Source organism: Rhinopithecus roxellana, chromosome 13, assembly GCF_007565055.1.
Source record: "Rhinopithecus roxellana isolate Shanxi Qingling chromosome 13, ASM756505v1, whole genome shotgun sequence".
Lineage (NCBI taxonomy): Eukaryota > Metazoa > Chordata > Mammalia > Primates > Cercopithecidae > Rhinopithecus > Rhinopithecus roxellana.
The window spans coordinates 89,633,890-89,649,832 of record NC_044561.1 but is presented as its reverse complement, the minus strand read 5'-3'; the positions used below and the strand labels follow the sequence as shown (position 1 = coordinate 89,649,832).

General features: G+C 40.6%; 1 protein-coding gene across 3 annotated transcripts in view; it reads left to right on the top strand.

Moving 5' to 3' along the window:
* Nucleotides 1-15,943, top strand: part of NDUFAF5 (NADH:ubiquinone oxidoreductase complex assembly factor 5) — a 37,006-nt gene that overhangs the window by 17,045 nt on the left and 4,018 nt on the right. For 2 of the 3 annotated variants that reach the window (XR_747016.2, XM_010355260.2), the window contains exons 7-8: nucleotides 552-749; nucleotides 11,296-11,356. Coding sequence is in view for 2 of the 3 variants with exons in the window: in XM_010355260.2 (XP_010353562.1) it covers nucleotides 552-749; nucleotides 11,296-11,356 (259 nt within the window). In the remaining variant the exon portion in view is untranslated. Of the gene's footprint in view, nucleotides 1-551; nucleotides 750-5,133; nucleotides 5,673-11,295; nucleotides 11,357-15,943 lie in introns of those variants that run through there. The other variant, XM_030915670.1, reaches the window with a different exon arrangement.

The window sequence follows — 15,943 nt, the reverse complement described above, 5'->3', positions numbered from 1 at the left end:
CATTGTGGCTGGGCTGGGCTCCAAGAGAGCAGGTGGAAGCATGCAACACATTTGAGACCTAGACTTGAAACTGGCACACTGTCACTTCCACTGCATTCTTTTGGCCAAAGCAAGTCACAAGGCCAGCCAAGATTCAAGGGGAGGGGAAATAGACTCCCTATCTTGATGAAAGTTGTTAGAAAAGGACATTTCAGAGGCCATAGATACAGGGAGGTTTGTGATTTTTGCAGCCTACCCCAATTAAAGATATTTTTCTCTTTCAGCATTTTTCTGATTATAAAACTAAGTTGTACCTATTAGAAAACTTGAAAACAGACAACATATTTTTATAGGCATTAATATTAGTGAATATATAGTTGTCTTTCCAAGTATATTATGCATCATGATTTTCTGACAGTTGGTTGCATTAGATGTTATTTGTTAAATTATGTGATTATTAATTTGGCATAATAGGAATGGTTGTCATAAAATGTTGATTTAGACACTATATATTTTTTAACATTTATATATATAAAAATTTGAATCATTTTGTTGTCTTGTATTTATTACAGATTCATTATATTTTAAAACCAGATGGAGTATTTATCGGTGCAATGTTTGGAGGTGACACACTCTATGAACTTCGGTGTTCCTTACAGTTAGCGGAAACAGAAAGGGAAGGAGGATTTTCTCCACACATTTCTCCTTTCACTGCTGTCAATGACCTGGGACATCTGCTTGGGAGAGCTGGCTTTAATACTCTGACTGTGGTAACTATCAAGTTTGATTAACCCATTACTTACACAGTTCAGAAATAATTTCTTTTCATTTTAAAGATAGAAAACTGTATGTGTTCATGGTTTTATGGCACTCTTTCTTTCCCCCTTTTTCTTCTTTTTTTAAGGGAAAAGCTCTGATTGACAATGCTTAGTTTGTATAACACATCTTAATTGACATGAAGTAGGAATGTATAATTTTTTATTGTTTGTTACCTTAAAAAGTAGCTCAAAAAATGTATCATAGATAACAAGACAAATTTCTAAACATACAACTCCGTCAGAATCTTCAAATCCAGAATTAGGTGTAAAAAGGGCCTTAGAGTATTCCAGATGATAGGAAGGAAAGGGGATAAGTAGGGGAACCTGTAGTATTACCACCACCAACTACCCGCAAACAGTGCCATATGAAGCAGAAATGAGAGAATGTGTGTTCTCAAGGCCTACGATGAGATCAAGGCTAGAGAAGGTAGGACAGGGTGCTGTACTCCATTAGGGCTAGAGAAATATCGAAAGAAGACCCACAGGCAGTCAGTGAGTAATAACCATAAAGTCAGCATGGTAAAGTGATGGAGTAGGACAGTGAGACTTTGGTGTCTGACAGGAGTAACTTGGATCCTTAAACTATTTCTTTGCTAGTTAGGGACATTTGAGTAACTTACTTTTTTGAGCATTTATTTCTTTTTAAAATGCAAATGTGTGGCTGGGTGCGGTGGCTCACACCTGTAATCCCAGCACTTTGGGAGGCCAAGGCAAGTGGATCACCTGAGATGAGGAGTTTGAAACCAACTTAGCCTACGTAGTGAGACCCCATCTCTACTAAAAATACAAAAAATTAGCCGGTCGTGGTGTCGCATGTCTGTAATCCTAGCTACTCGGGAGGCTGAGGCAGGAGAATTGCTTGAACCTGGGAGGCAGAGGTTGCAGTGAGCTGATATTGCGCCATTGCGCTCCAGCCTGGGCAACAAGAGTGAAACCCCCATCTGAAAAAAAAAAAAAGCAAATGTTACTCACCTCAGGTGGCTATTAGTATTTAAAGAGATAAAGGGTATGAAGTACCAGTACCAGCTTACATTAGCTCCTGCCTTCCTCTTTCCCCATCACTCTACTCCTAGCATTTTCTAGAACTAGGCTTCCAAGAGACAGCCATCTGGAGAGAATGATTGCCCTCTTCCTCCTCCCTCCACTAACAGTTTTTTTTTTTTTTTTTAATTATTATACTGTAAGTTCTAGGGTACATGTGCACAACATGCAGGTTTGTTACATATGTATATGTGTTACACATGTATACATGTGCCATGTTGGTGTGCTATACCCATTAACTCGTCATTTACATTAGTTATATCTCCTAATGCTATCCCTCCCTGCCACCCCACGACAGGCCCTGGTGTGTGATGTTCCCCTTCCTGTGTCCAAGTGTTCTCATTGTTCAATTCCCACCTATGAGTGAGAACATGCGGTGTTTGGTTTTATGGCCGCATGGTATTCCATGGTGTATATGTGCCACATTTTCTTAATCCAGTCTGTCATTGACGGACATTTGGGTTGGTTCCAAGTTTTTGCTATTGTGAATAGTGCCGCAATAAACATACGTGTGCATGTGTCTTTATAGGAGCATGATTTATAATCCTTTGGGTATATACCCCGTAATAGCATGGCTGGGTCAAATGGTATTTCTAGTAGATCCTTGAAGAATCGCCACACTGTCTTCCACAATGGTTGAACTAGTTTACAGTCCCACCAACAGTGTAAAAGTGTTCCTATTTCTCCACATCCTCTCCAGCACCTGTTGTTACCTGACTTTTTAATCATCGCCATTCTAACTGGTGTGAGATGGTATCTCATTGTGGTTTTGATTTGCATTTCTCTGATGGTGAGTGATGATGAGCATTTTTTTTCATGTGTCTATTGGCTGCATAAATGTCTTCTTTTGAGGAGTGTCTGTTCATATCCTTTGCCCACTTTTTGATGGGGTTGTTTTTCTCTTGTAAATTTGAGTTCTTTGTAGGTTCTGGATATTAGCCCTTTGTCAGATGAGTAGATAACAGAAATTTTCTCCCATTCTGTAGGTTGCCTGTTCACTCTGATGGTAGTTTCTTTTGCTGTGCAGAAACTCTTTAGTTTAATTAGATCCCATTTGTCAATTTTGGCTTTTGTTGTCATTGCTTTTGGTGTTTTAGTCATGAAGTCCTTGCCCATGCCTATGTCCTGAATGGTATTGCCTAGGTTTTATTCTAGGGTTTTTATGGTCTTGGGTCTAACATTTAAGTCTCTAATCCATCTTGAATTAATTTTCGTGTAAGGAGTAAGGAAGGGATCCAGTTTCAACTTTCTACATATGGCTAACCAGTTTTCCCAGCACCATTTATTAAATAGGGAATCCTTTCCCCATTCTTGTTTTTGTCAGGTTTGTCAAAGATCAGATGGTTGTAGATGTGTGGTTTTATTTCTGAGGGTTCTGTTCCATTGGTCTATATCTCTGTTTTGGCACCAGTACTATGCTGTTTTGGTTATTGTAACCTTGTAGTACAGTTTGAAGTCAGGTAGCATAATGCCTCCAGCTTTGTTCTTTTGGCTTAGGATTGTCTTAGCAATGCAAGCTCTTTTTTGGTTCACTATGAATTTTAAAGTAGTTTTTTCCAGTTCTCTGAAGAAAGTCGTTGGTAGCTTGATGGGGATGGCGTTTAATCTATAAATTACCTTGGGCAGTATGGCCATTTTCACAATATTGATTCTTCCTATCTATGAGCATGAAATGTTCTTCCATTTGTTTGTGTCCTCTTTTATTTCATTGAGCAGTGGTTTGTAGTTCTCCTTGAAGAGGTCCTTCACATCTCTTGTAAGTTGGATTCCTAGGTATTTTATTCTCTTTGAAGCAATTGTGAATGGAAGTTCATTCCTGATTTGGCTCTCTGTTTGTCTGTTACTGGTGTATAAGAATGCTTGTGATTTTTGCACATTGATTTTGTATCCTGAGACTTTGCTGAAGTTGATTATCAGCTTAAGGAGATTTGGGGCTGAGACAATGAGATTTTCTAAATATACAATCATGTTATCTGCAAACAGGGACAGTTTGACTTCCTCTTTTCCTCACTGAATACCCTTTATTTCTTTCTCCTGCCTGATTGCCCTAGCCAGAACTTCCAACACTATGTTGAATAGGAGTGGTGAGAGAGGGCATCCCTGTCTTGTGCCAGTTTTCAAAGGGAATGTTTCCAGTTTTTACCCATTCAGTATGATATTGGCTGTGGGTTTGTCATAAATAGCTCTTATTATTTTGAGATACGTTCCATCAATACCGAATTTATTGAGAGTTTTTAGCATGAAGGGCTGTTGAATTTTGTCAAAGGCCCTTCTGCATCTGTTGAGATAGTCATGTGGTTTTTTTCTTTGATTCTGTTTATATGCTGGATTACGTTTATTGATTTGCATATGTTGAACCAGCCTAGCATCCCAGGGATGAAGCCCACTTGATCATGGTGGATAAGCTTTTTGATGTGCTGCTGGATTCGGTTTGCCAGTATTTTAGTGAGGATTTTTGCATTGATGTTCATCAGGGATATTGGTCTAAAATTCTCTTTTTTTGTTGTGTCTCTGCCAGCTTTGGTATCAGGATGATGTTGGCCTCATAAAATGAGTTAGGGAGGATTCCCTCTTTTTCTATTGATTGGAATATTTTCAGAAGGAATGGTACCAGCTCCTCCTTGTACATGTGGTAGAATTCAGCTGTGAACTCATCTGGTCCTTGACTTTTTTTGGTGGGTAGTCTATTAATTATTGCCTCAATTTCAGAGCCTGTTATTGGTCTGTTCAGGGATTCAACTTCTTCCTGTTTTAGTCTTGGGAGAGAGTATGTGTCCAGGAATTTATCCATTTCTTCTAGATTTTCTAGTTGATTTGCGTAGAGGTGTTTATAGTATTCTCTGATGGTCGTTTGTATTTCTGTGGGGTTGGTGGTAATATCCCCTTTGTCATTTTTTATTGCGTCTATTTGATTCTTCTCTCTTTTCTTCTTTATTAGTCTTGCTAGCGGTCTGTCAATTTTGTTGATTTTTTCAAAAAAAGTCAGCTCCTGTATTCATTGATATTTTTGAAGGGTTTTTTGTGCACTAACAGTCTTTCTAAAGGATGTCATTACTGTCTTCAGCGATCAGTCCAGTGGACTCACTATGAATTTCCAAACCCCTCAGGCCTAGAAACATCCCTAAACCTGACTAGTGGAAATAGGAACTTCTTGATGAAGAAAGCATCTCGCTACATAATTAGAGATGATAAGCTTAAACACTAAAATAGCTGTTTGGCATGATTTTGTGTGGGTATATTCATGAAATCAACCAACCAAAAATAGATTGTGTCATATCCTTCCTTGTTTTGATAGAAAGCAAGGGGCATGGACAAGCAGGTCCCCTGATGTTGGAAAGGAGCCTCCAGGGACGGGAAGAATTAACAGGCTGGAGGACTAGGCTGGGAACCGAAGAGAACCCTGAAGGCTTCACACCTGTGTCTAGGATTGACCTTTTGTTAACTTTTAAGTGGCCTGAGTCCATAGAAACTGCATTCTGAGAGGTTGCGTGGCTAGAAATCAGAAAACTGCTTCATATGAGTGCTCTACTTTGTAATGAAAATAAACACTGTTAATACAGGCAATTGTATGTTGAAGGATCATTGTATTTGTATTTGTAATTGTATAAGTAACACATAAATATATTTTGGTTGTAACTATTAAGCTATACAGATAAAGTGAAAGTCTGTCATTCCCCCTTAATCCTAAAAATGCTCAGCTCTCTCTTGAGAGTAAGAGTTCTCAAAATTTTGGTCTCAGGACCCCACTACACACTGAAAAATTATTAAGAAACTTAAAGGGCTTTTGTATAGTGAGTTAACATCTGTCAGTATTAAATATATTAGACATTAAAACTGAATTTGTTTTAGTATTCATTTAAAGCTAACAATAATATACCTATTACTTGTTAACGTAAATGACCCTTTTCAATAAAAAATAACTATATTTTCTTTTCTTTTCTTTTCTTTTTTTTGTTTGGAGACAGTTTCACTCTGCCACCCAGGCTGAAGTGCAGTGGCGGGATCTTGGCTCACCACAACCTCTGCCTCCCGGGTTCAAGTGATATGCCCTGCCTCAGCTTCCCGAGCAGCTGGGATTACAGGCACGTGCCACCACGCCCTGTTAATTTTTGTATTTTTAGTAGAGTTGGGGTTTCACCATGTTGGCCAGTCTGGTCTTGAACTCCTGACCTCAAGTGATCTGCCCACCTCAAATCCCAAAGTGCTGGGATTACAGGCGTGAGCCACTGTGCCCGGCCATATTTTCTAAAACAAAAATAATTGAAAGAGAAGAATGGCATTGCTTCACATTTTTGCCAGTTAATGTGTACCTTAGTAAGAGAGCTAGATTCTCATGTCTGCTTCTGCATTCAAGTCTCTTGATATACCACGTGTCATGTCATGTCGCCTCTGCAATAACACATTGTAGAATAAGAGGTAAAAAGCCAAATATCTTAGTATTATTATGAAAATAATTTTGACTTCGTGGACCCCAAAAAAGTCCTAGGGACCCCAGGACTCTCCAAACCACACCTGGAGAACTGCTGTCCTAGATGTAGCTACTATTATCAGTTTAGTGTGTAACCTTCCAGACTTTTTTTTTTTTTTTTTTTTTTTTTGAGACGGAGTCTCGCTCTGTCACCCAGGCTGGAGTGCAGTGGCCGGATCTCAGCTCATTGCAAGCTCCGCCTCCTGGGTTCACGCCATTCTCCTGCCTCAGCCTCCCGAGTAGCTGGGACTACAGGCACCCGCCACCTCGCCCGGCTAGTTTTTTGTAGTTTTTAGTAGAGACGGGGTTTCACCGTGTTAGCCAGGATGGTCTCGATCTCCTGACCTCGTGATCCGCCCGTCTCGGCCTCCCAAAGTGCTGGGATTATAGGCTTGAGCCACCGCGCCCGGCCCAGACTTTTTTTTTTTAACAAGAACTACTTTATTATATATAGACAGTCATATGTATTCATACATTTCTGAAACTTTTTAAATTCTTAACAGTATATGTATTTTTAATATATTGTTAATATAAGAGTTTTCTAAATTGGTGTGGATATGTTTGCACTTCTTAATTTCCACATATTATTTCCTAGTATGAATGTACCACAGTTTTACTTAGCTATTTCCCTGTAAATGACCTTTAGGTTTGTTCTGAGCTTTCTGCCAGTAGTAGCAGTGCTGCAGTGAATATCCTTCTATACAAATTCATTTATGTATTCAGTCTTGCAGCAAACATTTACTGAGTACCTTCTATGTGTCAGGCACTATCCTAGGTACTTCAGATACAGCAGTGAACAGAACAAATCCCTGTCTGGTGTTTTTGGGTTTATAGCAGGGCTGTTGGTAAACTTTAGATGGTTTAGTAACACTGGGGTGTTGTACACAAAATTTGTGGTGGTGGTGTTCATAAATGGAGGAAAGTACCCATGGTTTTCATCAGATCTTGAGAGACCTCATATAACTAAAAATAGATTAGGAACCACTGATTTAAAACCTTTTCGATAACATTTATTTTACTTATAATATGGGAAAAATCTCCTTTACAGTCTATCCTCTTGAGAATCGTCTTCTGTATTGCTGTGTTTCCAACCTGTTATTGAGATGAAAAAAGAATCTCCGGGAATGTAAAGCCTCTAAAAAGTATAGAGGAGTGTAGGACTGGGATGGTGTGGAGAGGTGTGGTGCACATTGTCATGAGGTGATGTTAAAAAATTTATATGAGGTCATACAGGTTAGTCATCAATATTACAGGACTCAAAAGTTATTGCCCATTAGGAAAAAAATGGGATTTCTGCTGATCACCAGAAGAAAGTTAAATTATGTGAACTGCACATGGTTTTCTATGGTTGTAAAGAATGAGTTTTAGAAGGACTTCTACTAAAAATGTTTAACCTGATATTAAAATGTTTAAAAGCCTACATTTAATTGGGAAATCTAATTCAAAATACTATCCATATTCTCTAAAAATGAGCCTAATGACTCATACTTTAATATAAAAATATTGGTATAGAATCTTCTGTATACAATTAGAGAGTTGCTGATTTAATAAGAAAGTTATAAGAATATGTTCTTGAATCATTACATTTATCCTTTGAGGCATGTATATGGTTTTGTTTCTGAAGTGCTGTATTCATATTGTGTCCTGGCCAGGCACTGTTGTTCACTCCTGTAATCCCAGCACTTCGGGAGGCCTAGGTGGGAGAATCACTTCAGCCTAGGATTTCAAGACCAGCCTGGGCAACACAGGGAGACCCCATCTCTACAAAAAAAATTTATTAATTAGCTGGGCCTGTCTAGTCCCAGCTACTTGGAAGGCTGAGGTGGAAGGATTGAGCCTGGGACGCTGAGGCTGCAGTGAGCCATGATCTCATCACTGTACTCCAGCCTGGGTGACAGAGCAAGATCCTGTCTCCAAAAAAAAATAATAATATGTGTTCTAATTCATTTTCTAAAAATTCCCATCCAAAAAAGCATTTGTATAATCAGCTATACAGGTTTATGTTGCATACATTAGATATATTACTTTCACGCTACAATGGATTTTTATTTTTAAAGTGAAATCGAGTCAAATTAGTATCATAGTTGTATTTATATCTTAATATTGTATTTTCATCTTAATGAATTATTTTCAGAGAATCGGCATTCTAAGTAAAGTTGATTTCCTTTTTAGAATTGAACTACCAGGGTGGTACTTTAAGAGAATGGTGCAAGGCCTGGCACCATGGCTCACACCTGTAATCCTAACACTGTCGGAGGCCGAGGCAGGCAGATCATGAGGTCAGGAGATTTGAGACCATCTTGGCTAACACAGTGAAACCCTGTCTCTACTAAAAATACAAAAAAATTAGCCCGGCATGGTGGCACGTGCCTGTAGTCACAGCTACTTGGGAGACTGAGACAGGAGAATCACTTGAACCTGGGAGGCGGAGGTTGCGGTGAGCCAAGATTGCACCGCTGCACTCCGGCCTGGGCGCTGGGCAACAAAGTGAGACTCCGTCTCAAAGAGAAAATAAAAAGAATGGTGCAGATATAGTCGCCTTTAATTTAGATAAGGCCTTCAACAAAGCTGTTGTGGCATTCTTTTGATTGAGGTAGAGATAGTGCTTTTAGTTGGTTTCATTGAAGAATTGTTTTCAAAGGATATTGCTTAATGGCCACATAACACCCTGGAAGGAATTTTGTTTTTAATCTTAGGATCTCCTCTTAAAAATAGCTTGTTAATATAGAAAAGTATATGGATAAGAATGTTCATGGTCTCACTACCCAGAGGTCTCATTAAAAAGCATATACAACCTGATACGTGTATATGTTTTTTTAAAAGAAGAATAAAAATGAATATATGGAGAGAATGATACAGAGTAAGGTGTAAAGTGAAATGAAGTCTTCTCCTCATCACTTCTCCCTGTGTTGCCCAGGCTAGAGTGCAGTAGTGAGGTCTCTGTTTATTGCAGCCTCCACCTCCCAGGTTCAAGGGATTCTCATGCCTCTGCCTCCGAAATAGCTGGGATCAGAGGTGTGTGCCATCACACCCAGCTAATTTTTTTTTTTTTTTGGAGACAGTCTCACTCTTTCATCCAGACTGGAGTGCAGTGGCGTGATCTTGGCTCACTGCAACCTCTGCCTCCCGGGTTCAAGTGATTCTCCTGCCTCAGCCTCACAAGTAGCTGGGACTACAGGCGTGTGCCACCACACCTGGCTAATTTTTTGTATTTTTAGTAGAAATGGGGTTTCACCATGTTAGCCGGGATGGTCTTGATCTCCTGACCTCGTCATCTTCCTACCTCAGCCTCCCAAAGTGCTGGGATTACAGTCATAAGCCATCGTGCCTGGCCCTCCTCCTGACTTCTCAAACCCTGGTCCCTTTCCCCAAAGATTTGTTAGCTGTGTCTTAGATATCCTTTCAGATCAATTTTTTTTCATAGACCCATAGAGTATACTTAAGTCATTTAAACCCACTTATATAATACTACATGCCCTCTTTTGCTTTTTTTTTCCCCAGTCAATAACATATCTCGGAGATTTTTTCCTACAGACATGTGTCTACCTTATTTTTGAGAACTGTATAGTATTTTATAGAATACATGTTCTTTAATTTGTTTAACCAGTCCTCTATTAATGATTTATTTTAGGCTAGTTTCCGGCCAGGTGCCGTAGCCCACGCTTGGAATCCCAGCACTTGGGGAGGCCGAGGCGGGTAGATCACGAGCTTAGGAGATCAAGACCAGCCTGGCTAACACGGTGAAAGCCCGTCTCTGCTAAAAATACAAAAAAATTATTAGCCGGGTATGGTGGCGGGCACCTGTAGTCCCAGCTACTTGGGAGGCTGCGGCAGGAGAATGGTGTGAACCCAGGAGGCAGAGCTTGCAGTGAGCCGAGATTGCACCACTGCATTCCAGCCTGGGCAGCAGAGCGAGACTCCGTCCAAAAAAAATACAAAAATTAGCCAGATGTGATGGTGTGTGTCTGAAATCCCAGCTAGTGGGGAGGCTGAGGCTCAAGAGTCGCTTGAGCCCAGGAGGCAGAGGCTACAGTGAGCGGAGATCATGCCACTGCCTGGGCAACACAGCAAGAATCTGTCTAAAAAAAAAAAAAAAAAAATTTATTTTAGGCTAGTTTCCAATAAAAACAAACTCCTACTTTTAGTGCCTAACACAATAAAATTGTATCACATCACAACTGCATGCCGGTGGGACAGCCCATCTCTGTCTTGTAGCTGTGCCATCTGGCCCTGTGTTCTATAAGGTCATCACAGCAAGAGATGGCCTGGAAAAGGCTCTAGCTCTTAACTGTCTTGCCTCTCCTTTCTTTGGCCAAAAGAAATATGTGTTTGAGATTAGGAAGTGTCAAGGAGCACCTGGATATTTGGAGAGCGTCACTGGTCTCTGCCACTGTACGAACAGTAAAGTCCTGTATCAGGCTTCAAAAAGAAGAGGAAATCATTACCCAATTGTTCATTTGAGAAACAAACTCCACATGTATCAGCAATGTGCTCATTTCCTAAACAAGCCTATTGGCTGCATTACTAGATGTAGAATGAAATATTTTGATTCTAGATGCCCCATTTTAAGAAAGATTGATATTGACACTATCCAGGGACATGTAGTCAGAACATGCAAGGATCTACAGATCTGTAGTCCCAGCTACTCGGGAGGCTACAGATTTTTGTGTCCTGAAGGTTTTCAAAGACTTGGAGAAGAGGGTGATGGTTTGTAGGGTACAGAATACTTTTATTCTGTGTGGTTCCCAAGGAGAGAACTAGAACCAATGATGGAGTTTTAGGATGATTTCTCTCACAATGGAGGATATTTAATCAGCAATTAGAGACCTTTATAAATCAAGCATAAGCCAGATGACATCTATGAAGAATATTGTAAAGATTTTTTAGTTAGCATGGGAGATTGGTCTGGGTAATCTCTGTGGCCTCTTTTTAAATCTGGAATTTTGTATCATGAATATCAAATGAATATTTCTTTTTCTTTTTAAATAGGACACTGATGAAATTCAAGTTAACTATCCTGGAATGTTTGAATTGATGGAAGATTTACAAGGTAAGGTACTTTAAAGAATTTTTAGACTCCATTGGGAAAGGTAGGCCAAAAAAAAAGAATTTTTAGACTCCATTTGAGAGAGACATTTTGAGAGCCAGCTCTTTGGCAGGCACTGGACAAAGCACTAGGGATCCATTGTTGAGGAGAAAGCAGACTGTCTTCATGGAGCTTCTGGTATAAAATGGAGGAGTCAGGCACCAGGCAGCTGTCAAAAAGATAAGTGTTAAATTAGAATTGTGGTCAGTGCTCTGAAGTAGAGGCATATAGTGCCACTGCTGTCTGTCAAAAGATGGCGGGACTTTTTTTTGAAGTGCACTTGAGGATGATAGAACACATTGGTGACTCCCTTCAGCCACAGTTGGCAGCTGAGATACAGGCTCAAGAAGGAAGGTAGTTGGGTTGGTTTAGAAGTAGGGTTTTGTCAGGGGGAAATGTCCCAATCTGGGAGACAAAGAAGTCCTATCTGAGGAAGTAGCAATTGAGCTGTGCTCTAAAAAAAATGGAGATGAATTAATTGGGTAGACAGAGTAAGCAAGTGAGTCCTAGGCAAGGAGAACAGCATATGCAAAGGCCATCCTGTGAGAATGAACATAGCAAGAACTGAAAGAAGGGCATTTTGGCTGGTGTACAGGGATTAAGAAGGAAAAAGTTAAGTGATGACCTTTGTGGGTCAACAGAAGTCACAGATCAAATGCGGAAGTACTTTATAGGCCTTGTTAAAATTGTTTGCCCTTATCTTAAAATGCCCCTTGAGGCATCTTAGAGAGATAACAATATCAGACTTGGATTTTGAAAGGAGTAGATTGGCAGATAAACTAGTAGTGAGATTAGTATCAGTAAAGCTTGCTGAGTGATGATGGTGGTTTGTACTAAGGTGGTGGCAATGGAGATGAAGAGAAGCAGATGCATCCCAGAGATGTTTAGGAGGTAAATTTTGCAGTTCCTGCTGGTGGATTGGATGTGGGCAGATGAAGGAGAAAGACATTTGAAGCATAATTGCTGAGTTTTAGCTCACATGGAGAGATGGTGTTCTTCACTGATAGAGGAAACAATAGAAGAATAGCAGGTGTGGGCAGGTACAGCCCTTGAGTTTACATTTGGATACACTGGGTTCGAAGTGCTTTTGAAATACCTAAGAGGTTATGTCAAGTAGGCAGTTGAGTATGTGGGTAGGTAGCTCAGAGGAAGCTACTGGCTTGGTTAAAAAGTTGGGAGTCAGTTGTGAACAGGTGACATTCAAAGCATTTGCCTAGGATAAGAACATGGAGTGAATAGAGAAAGTAGCTTGATACTGAGCCTTTAGCAGGTGGGTAGACTACATCTGAGCCTACAAGGAGACTAGAGAAGGAGTAGCCAGCAAGGTGTTCCAGAAAAACACCAGAAAAGTGTAGAATTGCCTGAACCAAAGGAAAGAAAGAGTATTTCAAAACAGAGGGAGCACTTAGTAGCATTAAAAGCAAACTATGAACTGAAAAGGTTGTTCACTAGATTTAGAAACAAGAAGGTTATTGGTGACCCTGGTGAGAGCTCTTTTGTTGGAGCGAGGAGAGTAGAAGGGGAGTAGGTTGAGGAATAAGTGGAAAGTGAGGAACTGGAGACAGCAAATGTGTGCTCTTCTTTCAAGAAGTCTGGTGGTGAAGAAGAGGTGAAGGATGGAAAGGTTACAGGTGTCAGAAGAGAGGAGAGGAATAGGAGTTGGGATGAGTTTTTTTTTTTTTTTTTTCTAAAACTTGAATTTATTTAACTGCTGACTAGAAGAATGTAAGTGCTTTCCTGGAAGAGGTGACTCTAGAAGAGAGGGAAAAGATAATTGATGATGACAGGTGTCTGAGAAGGTGGGAAGGGTGCAATACAAGGGCCAGTGGAGGGGTTGACCTTGCTACGGGGAGAGGCAGAGTTATAGCAGATAGCAGGAAGGGAGAACAGATAGCACCAAAGGATGTGTAGGTGTTTATGTTTGAAAGCAAGAAGTTCCCATCTTGTGGATCTTTTTTTTTTTTTTGGTCAAACAGGAAGTAATATATGCTAAGAATGAAAGAGTCAGAGTTTTGAGAAGTGAATGGAACCATTTGAAATAGTCATTATAGGGAATGAGAAGGTGAACTGACCATCAGCAGTAGGTAGTAGCTCAGGACAAGGCACAAAAATCAGGTAGTTGAATTAGTTTGGGTTGGGGTTTTGCGACAAAAGTAAAAGATAATTCTAGGAGTATAATTGAAATAATAGGTTAAAGAATCTTAGCTGGAAGAAAAGGGAAGTGGGAACAAAAAAGAGTGAGCTGATAAATTGGGAGGAAGAAGAAGAGCTGTGCACAGGTGATTCCAAGGTGGTCAGGGAATGGTCATGGTTGGAGTTCCTGCACACACTGGAGGGACAGGAGGATATGGTCAGAAAATGAGATATTTGATGATTTTGGAAGTAAAGCAGTTACAAGTGATAACTTAGTTTGGGACATGTCTCAGGTATCAAGGCAGAGGTGGCGTAATGGAGTGGTTGATTAGAGATGAGATTTTAAAATCTTAACTTGCTGATTATTAACATGAAGTCACCCAGGATGGTGGCAGTACTGGGAGTGTAGAGGAAAACTGAGCCAAGTGCCAAACCTTTCAATGAATGAGGGGAGTGACTAACCTGATGTCAGACAGCAAGCAGGAGTCAGGAGAAGATTACAGCCTTATGGTGTGGGGCCTCAGCAGGGTGAAGGTGTTTAATGGGGTAGAGAAGTAATGGCCTGGAAGAGGCTTCAAGGAGTAAGAAAGACATAGACCAAACTCTGAAAGAGGTTACATATGCAAAAATAAACTCAGTTACTTGAAAGGGATGCTAGAGAAGCAGTTTACTCAAAAGAGAGCTTCAACTTGCCTCCTTTGTGGGATTAACAGATTAACATCAAAAATAGTTTCGATGAATGGGGGAAGCTAGAGAGGTTAAAGGTATATTCTGTGAATCCAGAACTACACTTACCTAGGGGAGCCTTCATCTGGATCCTGAAAAATTGTAAGATGATTTAAAGAAAGAGGATTATACAAATAAGTATCTAGTCTTTACTTACAGATTTATAGTCTTTTGTGAGCATTGTTGTACTTGCTTCCTTAAGTTACGAGTGAGAAGAATTAGGGCCAAAGAGAACAGTTGCCTGTCAAGTGGCAGAATTAGCTGCCAAACTCATGCTTCTTGACTCTGCCCTGGCACTGTCTGAACAGACCCTGTTCCTTCTTGTAGTTGCCCTTCCGTAACAAGGTTCATTTTACCTATCATGCAGCCTCCTCTGAGTGTGGAGCTTCTGTCACTCTGCAAACGGAAAGATGTGTAACTGAAATCTTACCATTGTCGTCAGTTTTCATTCATTAATAGAGAGATTGGCAGCCAATAGCATGCATGGCCAAGATGACAGAGGATCAGTAATAAGCCACACACACCCCTTCCCCAGCACTATCCCAAGGACTTACCTGATGTAATCAAGGAGCCACCGTATCCAAAGGGTTGAGAAATGATGGTGGGCTGATGATTTATCACTTGGGCTCTAATGATAAAAATATTATTCAAATACAGCATTTATTTTTGTTCTGCTATAGAGTCTGTGTTCATGATTCATTTCAAGAAAGAAAAGAGAAGGCCGGGCGCGGTGGCTCAAGCCTGTAATCCCAGCACTTTGGGGGGCCGAGACGGGCGGATCACGAGGTCAGGAGATCGAGACCATCCTGGCTAACACGGTGAAACCCCGTCTCTACTAAAAAATACAAAAAACTAGCCGGGCGAGGTGGCGGGCGCCTGTAGTCCCAGCTACTCGGGAGGTTGAGGCAGGAGAATGGCGTGAACCCGGGAGGCGGAGCTTGCAGTGAGCTGAGATCCAGCCACTGCACTCCAGCCCCGGGCGACAGAGCAAGACTGTCTCAAAAAAAAAAAAAAAAAGAAAGAAAGAAAAGAGAAAAATACTAGAAATTAGACCTATCCGTTGGAAAAGGTTACTTCCCACTGATTTCAACATATGTACGCCACTTAACTCTGTGCTCAGTGCAATTCTCTGAGGTTTTTCTAATACCCTAATTTTACCTGTGAGAAAATTGAGGCATCAAGAAGTTAAGTATCTTGTCCATGGTCACACTGAATCTGTAGTCACAATTTGAATTCAGAGTCCTATACTGCATATTTGATATGTATGTGGTTCTTTAAATTCAGATTAACATGTGTATTCAGCGAAATGTATTAATCTTAAAGGTATAGCTGCTTGTGTTTTAACCATCATCCTGACCAAAATATTGAACATTTTCAGTCTCCCAGAAGGTCGCCTTGTGCTCCTTCCAAATTGATAACTTCCTCTTTTCCTAAAGGTTTCGTTTGTTTTTTCAGATGGAGTCTCACTCTGTCACCTAGGCTAGAGTGCAGCGGCACGATCTTGGCTCATGCAACCTCTGCCTCCTGGGTTCAAGTAATTCTCCTGCTTCAGCCTCCCAAGTAGCTGGTATTACAGGCATATGCCACCACGCCTGGCTAATTTTTGTATTTTTAGTAGAGACTGGGTTTCACCATGTTGGCCAGGCTGGTCTCGAACACCTGACCTCAGGTGATCCACCCATCTTGGCCTCC